Here is a 14,446-nt window from a genome sequence, read left to right on the forward strand (position 1 = left end):
AAGTATTAAAATATCTTGCACACAAAATAAAGTAAAAGGCCGTCGTAACATTTGACTGTAATAGTCCATGTCTCTGATAGAACAATTAAGTGAAGATGACTTCAATGATGTTATTCAAAACATATTTTTACAAAAACATTTCTACAATCCTTGGCTTTATCTAAGCTATTGTGACTTTTTCAACACAAAAAAAGACCTGAGTGGCCCAAGATTACATCTAGTGAGAGAAAGCACATTATCTTGAATAATATTTTCAATGGGGTGGGCGCTACCTTTGTCGCTTTAAGAAATGGCATAAATCATGCTTTTTCTTATTTTGGGGATGTCAGAGAATTGAAATAGTCCAGCAATACAGTACTGAAACATTTTACATGTATTTCTGCATTTATTTATTCCTTTATGTATTTTTAGATCTTTTTAATTTCATTATTATTTTTGTTTTTTTTATGTTGCTGTCTCGATCACCTTTTAGCGTAGAGTTTGTGTCTTTTGAAACTGATGCGAGCTGATAAACTTCACTTCTCTCAGATTTGAGCAGCCAACATCACTCATGTTTTGGGCAAAACTAAACTCCTGCTAAACACTTTCAACATCGCAAGCGGACCTCGGCTTCATGTTCGGCGTGATTACATTGTCATAAAACCTCTTACGATTACTTAATGCGCTCACGCTGGTCCTAAATGATGGTTTGATCGAGTAGCGGGGGCCAAACTAACCCAACCAGGTTTTCCATTTGGTGCTGTGATGACTTCACCACTTACCCAAGCGTTACACGTCAGTCTCCACTACTCACCCTGCTCCATGCACACACACATATATACACAACTGGCACATCAAAGTTCGGCACTCATTCCCAAGCGCAAGCTAAACGCAGACAGCCCTGCAGATGGTTAGCTCTTGAATAGAGCTCTCTCTGTATATGCATGTTTTTATGTGTGTTTGTGGAGAGATGTCCTGAAGCATGCGGGTAAAATTCGAGTGTCTGTCCTGTTTTTTCCACCCGAGGCTTCTGGAATTGTACAGGGAGCGGGAGAGCGTTGATTTCTATGAGGAGGCCAAGGACTTCCAAAAAGATTGTATTCACACATGCAGGATATAACGGTTTGAGCAGAGCCAACCGGTTTATTAGTGGCACTTTACAGGGATATCTATGACACTCCCACAGCTCTCTGAAAGCTCCTCCGCATTATTCCAGGGCAACTTGAGGTTAATGGAAGCCAGGTGGAGCCTCACTGCACTTCCTCTGCCCAGGAGTCTCTGATGGACACTGAGTTGTGGAGATGAATCCAATTGCAGCCACACAGAATAAGGGTTATGATGGAAACATGGCAATTCAAGACTAACAGCTGCTTTTTTTTGGGCCACAACAGAGGTAAAATTTCCATTCACCAGAAACTGCATTTAACTGGAACATTTATATTCCCTCTTTTCTCTTTTCCTTATGTTGGTAGTTAAACTGTCTGTAAATAGCGCAGGTCAACTAGTTCTTCTAAATTTGGTGCCACTCATTAAGTTTTTACCCCAATTTTGAAATACTATATATAAAATTGTTCTGGCGTTACTTTTACTCCAGCACAAATCAGTGTCACTATCACAAGTGCGTAACTTATATAAGTAGATCATTATCAACGTTTTTACAGCGTTCCAGGTCGGGAACTGGAAGAGTTTTTTTCAAATGCCAATTTTAAAGTAGGTGATAAGAAAAAAAATAGAATCCCAAAATTCATAATTTTTGTGTTGTTTTGTTTCACTGTATCTGCTCAGGAATTTGATGCATATGATAGGTAGACAACACAAATTCAAGGAGTGTACCACAGGTAATTAATAATCTGTTGCGGAGTTTCAGGCAATTTAATATGTTGTTTGGCTGATATTTATTTCCAATATCCTTTTTTTAACAGATCAATCTGAGAAAAAAAAAACAAAAAAAAAAAAATGATGAACATACACATTTATCATATTACCTGAGGATTATCGACATGAAACACTAGATATTTTACAAGACATTAATATTTTTCTGTCAAGACAAGGAAATTATGTCACACAATTTCTGATACTTAAAAACATCCAAGATACAATATTGCCATTGGTAATAAGGAATACAGATCGGTTTAATGGCTTTAACCTAGTCTTGGACATTTTATGGCGATCACCAACATCGTGTGTTGTCACATTTGTATTTAATCCTCAAGCAGTTTGTAAATCCACATCTACGTAATTGTTTACGTAGAAGACCGTCTAAAACAGAGTTTACACACTGAAACTGACTAGCCAAATTTGAGTAAGGAACAAGGAGAGACAAAGAAATACTCTCTTATGCGTATATTTGCTGGTTTATTACTTTACATGTATTAGGCTGAAATGACTGAGGATGGCAGATTTGACGAGGCAACATTTTCTTGTGGGACTTTGGCACCACTTTTGAATACATCCAAGATTATTAGAGAGCTATCTAAATATCAAACCAGAAAATAATCCATGTTCAGTCTTTCATATAACAAATTATTCCTTGGGTCACATCGAATCACTCTGAGTATCATCGTCTCCTCCTGTGACCCTAATTCAGGCATCGCGATCCATCAACTGCAGTTTGTTCTTTATTCTTGGAGCGATGATTGTGACGTTAACAGCTTGGCAAAAGAACATGACACCCAGGGTGACACAGGGATTACTTTTTCTATATTTAGTGTTTATGTACATGAATATTGGCAGGAGAGCTCTGTACATGTGACACACACAGCGATACAGTGATAATAACACAGATCTCCAGCACAGAACACATTTACAGGATGGGCCGTCGAGCAAACACTGGCTGGGATACATAGGGGAATGTCTTTACTACGACAACTTCCTCACGAAACTGGAAATTCCTTATAACAGTTATTATTGTCATCAATAAAAACAGCAAAAAGAGATGAAAGTATAAAATAATTTAAATTCTTCTTAGAACACAAAGTGAAAATGCAGAGAAAGATCTATACAAAGCAAGAAGCCGCTATATCTCCTCCGTTCGTGAGTCGGAAGTGAAGGGACAGACGAACAGGATGGCCAAAACAAATGTCATGCAGCACCGAAGAAACGTACAGGATGAAAGAAACCTTTCTTTTGAAGTTCAGCCGCCCCGATGGCGCCGTGGTGGCAAGTCAGGTAACAAAGCATCTCACACTTTGGGCCACCCGGACGTGCCACAATGAAATGTAAACATAAATATACAGGTTGATATCTCTCTACAAATAGTTCAGTCACTGCCACAGGCCAACCAGCTGTGTGAGTAGTCTGTATACACTCCTTAGTAGAATATCACTTAGAGTTAAATAAACTTATTTAATATATATATATATATATATTTATAATAGATTTATTTTTTGCACAGTCATTTAGCAGTATTTCCTTGTTTTGACAAGTTTGCTCTGGTATTTCACTGAGTGGCCACTGTGTCCGACCACGTAAACATCCAGCAGGTAGGTCTTTCCCGGCTCCAGACCCGTGATGGTCTCCGTAGTCACTGCTTTCTGCAGGTTCGGGCTGTGGAAATACTTGCACAGGACCTTTTCTGACTTCCTCCGGGTCTCTGGCCCGGCGCATTGGTTCTGTTCCCGGCGCCGCTGATCCTCGCCATAACTGTCCGCCACTTCTTTACGGTAAATGCAGTATTTGTTGCGATCCTGCGTGCCCAGCCAGGCCACCGTGACAGAGGAGCAGGTGCGCAGTTTGTCGAAGGCCTTGATGCGCGTATCCTCCGGAAGCGACGGAAAAGGCTGCTTGTTGCTGGGTCGCGTGGTGGCCAGAACCTTCAAAGTAGAGGCTCCTTTCCTGCTGCCTCGCAAACGGATCAGGTATTTGGCTTTTGGTTTCCCCCTCAGCAGGAACTGCCGCACGCCTTCTACATTCTGAGAAAGCAGCAATTTGCCGTCGCGTCTGACCTGCACCTGCACGGCGTCCAAACACGTGTGGACAAACAGAGTTACCCTCTGGTGTGAAGAAACAGGAGCAAAGCGCAGGAACTTACTGCCTTTTCTCTTGATAAAAACATCAGATACTTTGCCATCCTTCAGTTCCACGGTCTTCTGACGCGCTTCTTCTTTCGTGCGAGCAAAAGTTCCCACGTACGCCGTGCTGGTGTTTGTGGCTGAATTGACAGCAAAGACATCGAAGTAGTATTGCGTGTCTGGTTTCAGATCCGACACGGTAAATATATTTTTATTTCCTATGCACACCTTCTGAATGTCGGACGCTTTGGGTTTGGATGCGTATGCGCGCAATATCTTGTTACTTGTCAGGCCCCTATCCTTGCCAAAGCCGTTGTCGGAGGCGACGAAGCCAAAGTGACCGAAATCAAACGGGCTAAAATCTCTTCCGGGCTTTGGCGCCAACATGAAGGTGTCATCAGAGCTGATCTTAGCCTCAGCAGCGCACATACTCTTGAAATTGTGCTCCTTGTTGATCACTACGCAATACTGAACAGGCTGGCCCATCAGAAAGCCTGTCGGCGTAGGCTTCCAAGCCAGGGTAACAGTGGTGCGGCCCAGTGAGGTGACATCCACACGTGGGTCATAGGGGAGCTCCGGGTAGGGCTGGTCAGACTCTGGAGTTGTCGTTGCATACACCTTGAAGTTGCTGTCCTTCTCAGTGGACAGCAGTTCCAGCTGATAGAGACCAGAGGGCATGCTGGTGGAAACGTACGACTCAACGTCATTGCCCTTGTAGGTGAACAGCTCGGTCCCCTCGTCCACCGTCAACTGTTGCTTCTGCTGATCAAGCGGTTCGGGTCCTCCTGGAAAATAGACAATAACATGCAGAGTGTGATCGTCTCGCTTTCATAGCAGCGGACGTACAACAGAAATTCTGAAAGGGCGCTGTGGTGCACGGGGTTAGGGGGGCCGTCCTCGTCGGAGGGAATCGAACCAAACGACTTGGCTTCTCCTAGTCTGTCGAAGTGCTGTTGAGTGAGACGCTGAGCCTTCGGCGCTGTTTAGCAGCCGCTTTCTGGCCATAGTTAATCTATGATGGGTTAAATACAGTTGTCAAATGTTTGCTTATTTCAGGCGTAGGCAAACTTTTTGGCTCAGGGGCCCCATTGACTTTTAAAATTTGACAGATGGGCCGGGTCACCACAAGATACGATACATGTAAGAATAAACGCATTTGTTAACGGTACATATCAGACTCGTCCGACATTTGTCAGAACAATGTCTGACATTCAATGTCTGACTTGGAAAATATAACCAGCTTGGCTCTGACGTTTGCTTGCATTTCATGCACAAACCGGTTTTTCCCTTGTAGCTTCACATCCAGCTCAATCATGAGTGTCATTATGTCCACAGTAAAGGCTAAATCACAAAGACAATCTGTGTCATTCAGCTCAGGAAAATTCTCAATTGTTCTCAAGTGGCTCCAAAAATGAAATAATCTCCTGTTTGAGCTCCCACATTCATTGATCCAGTCATTCAATCATTCACGTCAAGTATCAATTCCGTACCAATCTTTGACGGGCCGGATTAAAAAGGCAAACGGGCCGGATGTGGCCCGCGGGCCGTAGTTTGCCCAACCCTGGCTTATGTGCTTGTATGTAAAACTGAATAGGACAACAATGCTCTATGCTCTTCTTATAAAAGCACTAACAAAACAGCCACTTTAAATCATTCATGTCTGTTTTATTTTTGGCTTTGATGAGAAAATATTGCTAAACGTGCTAAAATATTCAACATGTTACACAGTGAGATAAAGCTCTGTGGTTGATGATCCCTAAACGTGGCTGGCATGTTTTCGCTACGAACATCCCCAGATATCACTGAGGCCTTGTAGCTTCTATGTACAAGAGACAATCTGCGCTCTGGCTCAGGGCTTCAGCAAGAAACCATCATATTATGTTTGTCAACCAGAGAGTTTGCCCGCTGTACTAAAAATACATGCAGAGATGTATATGTACTCCCAGCAAAGACATTCATTCATTCATTCATTCATTCATTTATTATCTACATCGCTTATCCTGCAGTCAGGGTCGCGACTATCCCAGCTGTTACTGGGGGTTCACGTTGGACCCGTCGATCACATTCGCGCTCTCATTCACACACCTGAGGAATTTAGGGTCTCCGAAGAACCTACAGCATTTTTTTGGTATGGCGAAGTCTGGCTACGACACTGTGTGGGGTCCAAATGTGTCATTATCCCCAGACGGATGGAAAAATTCTTTTGTCTTGATGCAAGTCCCGTGTCTTTCGTGGTGAAACTGTCCAATAAATCATTTTGTATATTTAATCTGACAGAAACACAGGCGCGCAGGTGCTCGTGTATTGACATTCAAATGTATGCTCACATCACATATCTGTGGCCTAAAACAGCACTTATGTCAGCTGGAAAGAACCTCTTGTGCTGAAAAGACCCCCTCCAGATGGAGAGAGATTTAATGCGAAGCAGAGACAGCATTGAAATAAGATAGAAAGGAAACGAGGGAGGAAGACAGACACCATTCAACGGGATTTACCTTGAAGAAGGAATCTTAAGTAAAGGGATGTAAAGGCTTTTGATTCTTTAGCCCGACTAGAGTAGAGCCCTCCTTTGAAATTATAGGTATCGGTATGGCGGAGTCAGACATCATAAGTGGTCAGACGAGACACTACAACTGTGACTTAATTAAAACCCACCAAAACACAAAGCCTTAGATAAGTGCCTTGGTCTTGTGTGAGGAGGTTAACTATATTTCCACATAGTGTGTAATTAACCTCTTCCAAAGCCGAGGTCCGAGGTCCTTTATACCTGATGCCTCTCCGCTGGCCTCTTCTGGCAGTTCCTGCAGCGTGAGCTTCCACTCCAGAGGCGCATCACAAGGTGTCACGGTTACCGAAAGCGGGGTGTTGTCTTCTTCGACCACAAAGTAATATCTGGGAAAAAAAAAAAAAAAAACACACACAGCAGTGATGTGAGCGTCAACATTAGAGGTTCAAAATTGATTTTAGATTTTCTCAAGCACACAGTGTCATTATTTTGGCTCTGAGTTGACAGACAAATGAACGCAACTTTCTCATCTATTATTAAGATATTGCATCCGCGTCGCAGATTAAGTTACAGAGACGCATCTGATGTTCCCCGTCTATTTACGGAGAAGTGCTATGGTAAATGGATCAAGCGGTAGACGAAAGCGGTTGGAAATGACAAAACTTAACATGCACCGACCGAATTACGAGGATCGTGCCCTCGTAATTTCTTCGTTCGTTTATTACTCTATTACGCAATTTACCTCTTGTGAGTGTCCCTGAACAGGTAACCACTGATCTCAGCTCCGTCTGGGATGACAGAAGAGTCGTGGAACAGAGACTTGTCTCTGATCTGCATCTGGAATAGCCCTTCGTCTCTGGTGGGAAGCTTCTGGGCCAAAGCGCCCAAACCCAACAGCACCAGCAGCACCACAGTGCAGTCTCTACACTCCCTCATCCTATAACACAGACACAGGCAAATGATTTAGTCACGTTTTAATAAATGACTGACAACACTTTTATAATACTCTTACATGTGTGGCTTGAATATGAATCTCTTGGAGAAAAAAAACAAAAAAAAAAAAGACAAGTTTGGATTTAGTGACTTACATCGAACATGGCTCATTTCTAGATAGAAGCCCCTCGGCTAGCCAGATTTTTTGGTGCCGGATGATTCCTTATATGGTAGCCCGAGCTTCAAATTTCCAATGAACCTTTCATAGTAGGCGTCTCTTCACAAGAACGAAATCATTTTTTACAAAAATTCAATAAATCAATTAACATTGATCGATCCCACCCGTTGTAGTAAATACAGATATTTATTAAGGCCCTGGCATTTCGGTTTCCCGTTCATTACCCATCCAATATCCCATCCCTTCAAAATGAGCTTAAATGCATTCGGGGGCTTTTAAAAGGAATGTGCATTTCAATCCACAAAAAAAGTTAAATCTGGGCAACTTTACACGGATGAAAGGTGTCAGTTGACAATCTATCCTGACTCACAGGATCTTAGACTTACCTTATAAAACTGTTGACAGAAATAGAATGCGTCATTTCTTACTTAAACGATATTTTGCGAATTCCGTGACGATGTACGAGAGGAAGTTTAAAGACGCTTTACTACATTGGCTCTGGATTGAAATTCTTATTTACAGTAAGCAGTACGGGTGACTGACTGTTAGAAGACACCATCAATGTCAGCATGTAACTGTAAAATGTATTTCGCCAAACAATTATCGATACATACTCCAAAATATCAAAATCATTGCATACAATCGCAACGTTTAACGATATCGCCGTCTTCTTTACGGAACTGTCAACTGAGAAAAAAATGACGTACTGAAATGTGACTGTGATTAAAAATAACATGTCATAAATTATACTTTAGTTTTAGATTCACGTGAAAAATGTTCCCTTTTAAGCCTTAACTGACGTCCGTCAAAACAGCCCGGCGATAAAGACGCTGTGACATAATTACCGAGCGAGGGGGCAACAAGTAAAAGGAGAGTGATTTACTACCAGGGCAACAAGCGAGGAGGAAAGGATTAGATTTGAAGACAGACATGTGAAGATAAAAACGCGTCCCGAAGCTCCGGGGGATTGCACAATTTCATAAACTACTTAATTTAAAAGTCCTCAAATCATGTCGTTTAAGTGTATTGATGCTTCTATAATGCAGTTTGTTGGAAGCGGCCTGCAGACGGAGCAGCTGCTTTAAAGCAAGGTTCATCCCACAGCCTCTCACATATCCTCTGCCTATTGATTTTAACCCCATTGATTGCAGCTGATGGGAACACCAAATCCCTTGTGATTTAATCAGTGTAATGACGGCAGATAATCCAGATACTTTACTGCCATTTACTGCAAGCGAGATGGTGTCCTTTTAATGACCCCTCTCCCTTTTCGCCGTTCACCCCACTTCGCCCGTCTCCCTTTTAATCAACAAATGATATCTTTCTCTTTTCACACTTGCCTTTTATTTCCTTCTTTTTTTTTTTTTTTTTTACAAGACCCCTCCTTCATCTCCTTGGCAGATAAGTGAAACCAGCCTCTGGCCAGGCCCGGACCCACCACTGCTCTACACAAACACGGCATCATTTCTGCATTAACGGTTTTAAAAAACACCAGCGGGAGGAGGAAAAAAAAAATCTTGACAAGTCCTGTCGGTTGTGTGTGTCCGGCCCCTCCTGTCGTACTTCACGGCGCAAAAAAGGGAAGCCATCTGAGCGGTACTTCGAGGTTTGACTCACACAGAGAGCGGAGAGCCTTATCGCCTCGTCTCATTCCCCTTCAAAAGCGTGGCAGGTGGAACGAAGACGCGTCTATTAAAACTCAAGACGGCGCCGAGCCGTTCAGATCTGTCTTTCGTGACGACATCCAAAGACACGGCAAAGGCGCGCTGACGGCCGCCGCGCCGATGTTATTCCGCATAATGTCAGGCTATCGCTCACGCGGGAATCGATTTATCACCGCTGCGATTAACACATTAGCCGATCGCTTTCTTGGCTCTCACGATTTCAGCCCTCCCACGAAATCGGGCATATCGTGCGCCGACCCGCCCGGTCTATCGTCACGATAAATCCCTGGGAGATGGCGTTTGGACCTTTGGCGTCCACGCTGACTCACTCGCGCACGGTCGTCGTGGTGACACGAGCTGCCCCGGGTCTGCTTTTACATGCGAGTCGCCGTCATTCTCGTGCCACTGGGATCCCTAACCAAAATAACACATCAGAAAATAACTGCATCTGGAACAAATAATGTCTCATGCTTAATTACAACAAGAAAGAATATAAGACTGTAGTTTGAGGAGGGATAATTTTAAAGCAGCGGTGCCCGCAATCGTGTCAACTTTCTTTTGCAGTGGCTTTTTATCTGTTTATTTATACATTTACAGTATTCCGTTTCAATTTCTCTATATTTTGTTTGGCAAAACTTTTGAATATTCTAAATGTCAGAACGCTGCGTAATGGGATTGAGGGGGCAACTGCAGCAGTTGTTTCCCCTCATTTGGGAAATATTGATGAATTATTCGCCGACGGTTGCTTTTGATGGAGCTGGATTATCAAAAGTACGATCCCGCTCTCTCTTTCATTGTGATCTGGAGAAATGCTATATTGTCATTTCAATTTCTCCCATCGCAGATTTACCCTCACTTTAATTTATGGTCATTACGAGCAAAACGGGAAATCACGTGGAAAGCCAAAACAAAATCATCACACTGCATCTAGCAGATGGACGCAATCTGTCGCACTGACCTCAATCACTCGAAATGTACATCGTTTACAATCGGCCGATGATTAAAGTAAAAAAAGCGAAAATAATTATTGCAAGAAACAATTTAGCCACATCAACGTGACACAAACTATGTGACTGCATTTCCAGCAGGAACGCAATGATTATAAGGAATCCGCTTCCATGTATGGTGGTGTTTCTGAACACCGAGCGCACACGCTTGCACGTACCGCCATCCTCAGCTCCGTTCCCTACACGCGTGTGCAAATATGCCGGTTGCGAGCGCGCGTGCGGCGTGTACAAGGACCAAACTGCCCCTAACCTCCCCTTTTTCCCCACACTTTGTTTAACTAGCCTTCCTCCTTCCCTCCAGCTCCTTGTCAAGACAGATAAGCCTCCTGCCTGCTGCCACATGGAGCTCATTAACAGAACCAGAGGGTACAAAAGACACTTTAATTTCAACACAAATAAAGAGACATTTAAGATTCAACCTAACAAGACTTCTGGTGGAGTCCGCAGAACCCGTGAGTGTGTTTTCTTAAAGGAATCTGAAGGCAAATTTATCGTGAGTCCTCAAACCCAGCTCCATCAGTACTGTCATTTCAGGGCCAATGTGGGGTTTGGAGCGCGGGGAGTAGATGAAGGGCCGAGCGCCAAGGACGGAACCGCACAGGACCCGGACCTGTTCATGTACAGGCCAAACCAAAGCAGGACTGGTGCTCTTGGATGACTGAACAGCTCATTAATGAATTGGTATGACTGTGGTGAGGGCCCTAATCCAAGACAAGTGATCTGTATGTGTGTGTTCCCTTCCTCCCCGTATATAAGGCTCAGTCATCACTCAGAACCTGTCTCCTCGCCATTCACAACATCACGCAGTTTGAGTTTCTGAACTATCCGCATCAGAACCGGGAAAGCTGGCACGGGGCGCCGCGATGGAAATGATAGAGAGAAGAGCCCAGTTTCCTCTCCTCCTTCTTCCCGCCCTCTCTTTCCTAGCCTTTTTCTCCTCTTATTTTCTCAGCTTGCATTAAGCACCGCATCCTGGAATGTCTCTGTGAAGAGGGTCGGGGTCGCAAGGGCCGCTTTTTTTTTTTTTGCGTTAAAAACGAGCCATTCAAATAGGACCGAGGAAGGGGAGGGTGTCTGAGGGCCGCGAGGGTGTTTATATTACAAGAGACGATGCCCCATGGGAAAGTCATCCACCCATCCAGGGCGCAGTCCCGCGTCGTGGGAAACGAGTCAGTCGTGATGTGTTATGTTGTGTTTGGGTCAGCCTGTTCGGGAGCTCCTGCTCCTGCATGCATCCGTCTGATGGCAGCATAATGAAGGGCTTTGTAAAACGAATGAGGCCTCGGAGTGGGTGTGGATATGATGAATAATTTAACATGGAAAATAAATAAATGAATAAATAAAGAAAAGTAAAAAAAAAAAATTTAAAATAAAAGGGGGAAAAAAAATAAACTCATCCATTGGTGATTTTTTTAGATATGTGACATCCAGCTCGGACAAAAGGGCAGCAAGGAGGAGACTGTATGTACACTGCAGCCTGTCACTTTCTTAAAAAAAAAAAAAAAAAAAAAAAAAGCTACAGCAACAGTGGTGGAATTCTTTCAGCCAGGAGTTTTCATATGCTAATTACGGTTTAGTTACGGTATGCAGACGCAGACCTTCCCATTTTAAGACTTTTTTTTTTTTTCTTCGATTCCTTCTCTTGAGAAAGTAGGAAGGCAGGCGGGCGGCGTGGCTTCACCCTTGTACTAAAACACGGTTATTATTCAAACTCCCTCTACAAGCATGTCTCTCATTAAGATCTGGCTGAGAGGAGACACGGGGAGGATGACTCCCAACATACGCGATGAAACCAGCTTGGATTCAAAACAAGTGAGGAGGTTGTAAGTTAATCATACTTTTCTTTTCTTTTTCTTTTTTTTAATCACTTGTGGGATAGCACCGAAACACATAGGCGGTGCAGGTGAGTCCAAGCTGCAGGCACCCACGGATGACAAGGTTTTACGCGCAAGTAATACTGCAGCACCCACGAAGCAACTCCACGCGTGCACGTTTAGAAAACGTGCAGAGTGATAAATCCACTTTACAGAGCGATCCCAACCCACCCCCTTTCACCCACCAACCCACCCACGGGAGGGAGGGAGGGAGGGAGGGGGCACAAAAGGATTTTCTAAAGTTCACCACTTTATCGTTGCACCGCGGGATGCGTTTAAAAAATGACATATAAATGGATTAAAATTATATTTAAAAAAAAATGAAAACATGCAAGTTGGGGATGGGGGGGGGGGGGGGGGGTCCGCTGTGTTTGGAACATTTAACTTCCCGGAGTTGTAAACCGCAACCACCCCCTCTCTTTTCTCTCTCTCTCTCTCTTTCCCTGGCAGATATTTCAAAGGCTCTTACTCCGGGGAGTCCGAGTCTGGATCTTTATGCAAAGAGCCCAAAAAAAAAAAAAAATGTTTCAAGAGAAAGAGAAAGCAATAAACACTCGTTCCACTTTTCATCCTTTCGAGCGACGCGCAAAGAGAACCAAAAGACGCACTTACCTTTTTTGACAATGTGCAAAAGATGAAGTTATCAGAAGGGACGCTCCGCCTCGTGTTCAAAAACGCTCTGATATCACCGAGATTTGGTGTGGTGGGGGGGGGGGGGGGTAAATAAGAAAAAAATAATAAAAAAAAAAGTTGCGTCTTAAAGATGTTTTAAAAAAAACTACAAGTCGTCCTCTCCAGTGTCCAGTAGTTCACCCACTTTCCGGTTCTCTTGGCGTTGCCTATCAGTTGAATTAAGCGGCTTATCTGGTGCGTCTTTGCAGTTTTCTTGCGAATTTAACTGGTCTCTAGTGGGCAGGAGTGTGTGAGTGTATGTGTGTGTGTGTGTGTGTGTGTGTGCGCTCAAGTGTGTGTATCTGAGTGGGTATCCTGAGTGCTGGCGGTGCGTCCCTCCCCTGCCGTGCGGCTGCTATTGAAACCTCCACTGGGTTGGAGGCAAACTTCTCCTTCCCTGCGCTCCCGGTAGGAAGACGCTGAACCAGCCCACTTATTCCTACCAAGCTACGCGTGCACGTACACGCGCACCCAAAACGAAAACGTGGACCAAGAGTTTCACTGGTTCTAAAAAGTTTCAACCATGTCTGGCAGACACATCATTTGAATTCTTTGTAGAGCTTGTAATGCGCATGATTTGTGTGTGTGTGTGAGAGAGAGAATAAAGACTTAATTCAAAAGTGATTCAAATGCATTTGAAAAGAAAACAATCGAATGGCTCCAGATAATAAATGTAACGCTTTGCTTTTGGACGTTTTTTTTTTTTTTTTTTTTTTGTCATTTCCGTGCCGTTTACTCTGATACTCCCCCGCAAATTATTACTTTCCTCAAAAGGACCCAGTCAGAGTCACGCAACCCTTGAGGCGATACAGTGTGTGTAGGGCAAGTTTTATCATGGATCCTGATAGCTGGGTGTGCAAAACATGATCATTTAATATGACTCCTCTGCACAACAACTTTACGGTTTAGAATCCGCAAGGTGGAATGTGGGAAGCACATATAGGTAAATATTGATCCAAGATAAGCGCCGCTTTAGTGGATCCTGTCCAGGGACTCAATTGCCCAAAATTTACGACTTTATTGGGGTCTAGTATGGACGCTGTCGTTTCCTGTTGTACCCTCTCTTTTTTTTTTTTGCAGGTCGTAAAGTAGCGCAAGATGAATTCTGAATGTTACTTCACCTTATTATGTTGGAAAAACAAGTTTCCCTGCAAGGTGTAACTCTTACGCATGCATTTAAACGGTTGCTTTGCGCGTAAATAAGGGCGTGTTTCCATTTTTTTTGCGACACACAAAGAAACAGTTTGTGCAATTTTAATATTTTACTGACACATTAATTACTAATAATGGCAAACGCTGGAACGCGCACAGTTGGTTAATTGAAGGTGGATGAAGAGTCGGTGCAACAGCGTCATCTAGTGTGTATCAACGGGGGGACAACATGCTCCAACAAAAGGGTTACTTCTTGAGAAAATGAAATGAATATGACAAAATAGATCAGTAAATGGCATTAGGGAAACCAAGATTGCTCTTATCACAAAATCTCAACATAAGTCGGATTGTCCTTTGTCCGTGTGTGTTTGTGGTGTTTTGGAACAGCGGCGTGGGGGAGGGGAGTGATGCCTGAGCTGTGACTTTCACATCCTTAGGATTTTAAGAAAATGTGCCAAATTGAATCCTCTA

At 43.5% G+C, this 14,446-nt stretch overlaps 1 protein-coding gene across 1 annotated transcript; it reads right to left on the bottom strand.

Annotated features, from left to right (window-relative positions):
* Positions 1–1,868: 1,868 nt before the first annotated feature.
* On the bottom strand, positions 1,869–13,224 carry ndnf (neuron-derived neurotrophic factor). Its single transcript, XM_086161838.1, has 4 exons — positions 12,764–13,224; positions 7,238–7,432; positions 6,757–6,881; positions 1,869–4,774 (listed from the first exon to the last, which is right to left on the bottom strand). The coding sequence occupies exons 2-4, from the start codon at positions 7,429–7,431 to the stop codon at positions 3,378–3,380; spliced, it is 1,716 nt and encodes a 571-aa protein (XP_086017964.1). The 5' UTR covers position 7,432; positions 12,764–13,224; the 3' UTR covers positions 1,869–3,377.
* Positions 13,225–14,446: the final 1,222 nt, after the last annotated feature.

This window comes from Fistularia commersonii, chromosome 16, assembly GCF_037954325.1.
Source record: "Fistularia commersonii isolate RoL2024-O1a breed Wild chromosome 16, RoL_Fcom_v1.0, whole genome shotgun sequence".
NCBI lineage: Eukaryota > Metazoa > Chordata > Actinopteri > Syngnathiformes > Fistulariidae > Fistularia > Fistularia commersonii.

Coding starts and splice junctions, on each gene's coding strand:
- ndnf (XM_086161838.1), bottom strand. CDS start 7,431: ATGAGGGAGTGTAGAGACTGCACTGTGGTGCTGCTGGTGCTGTTGGGT. Junction 6,882..7,237: donor TTCAGGGACACTCACAAGAG/GTAAATTGCGTA, acceptor TTTTTTTCCCAG/ATATTACTTTGTGGTCGAAG. Junction 4,775..6,756: donor GGCCAGCGGAGAGGCATCAG/GTATAAAGGACC, acceptor TCTATTTTCCAG/GAGGACCCGAACCGCTTGAT.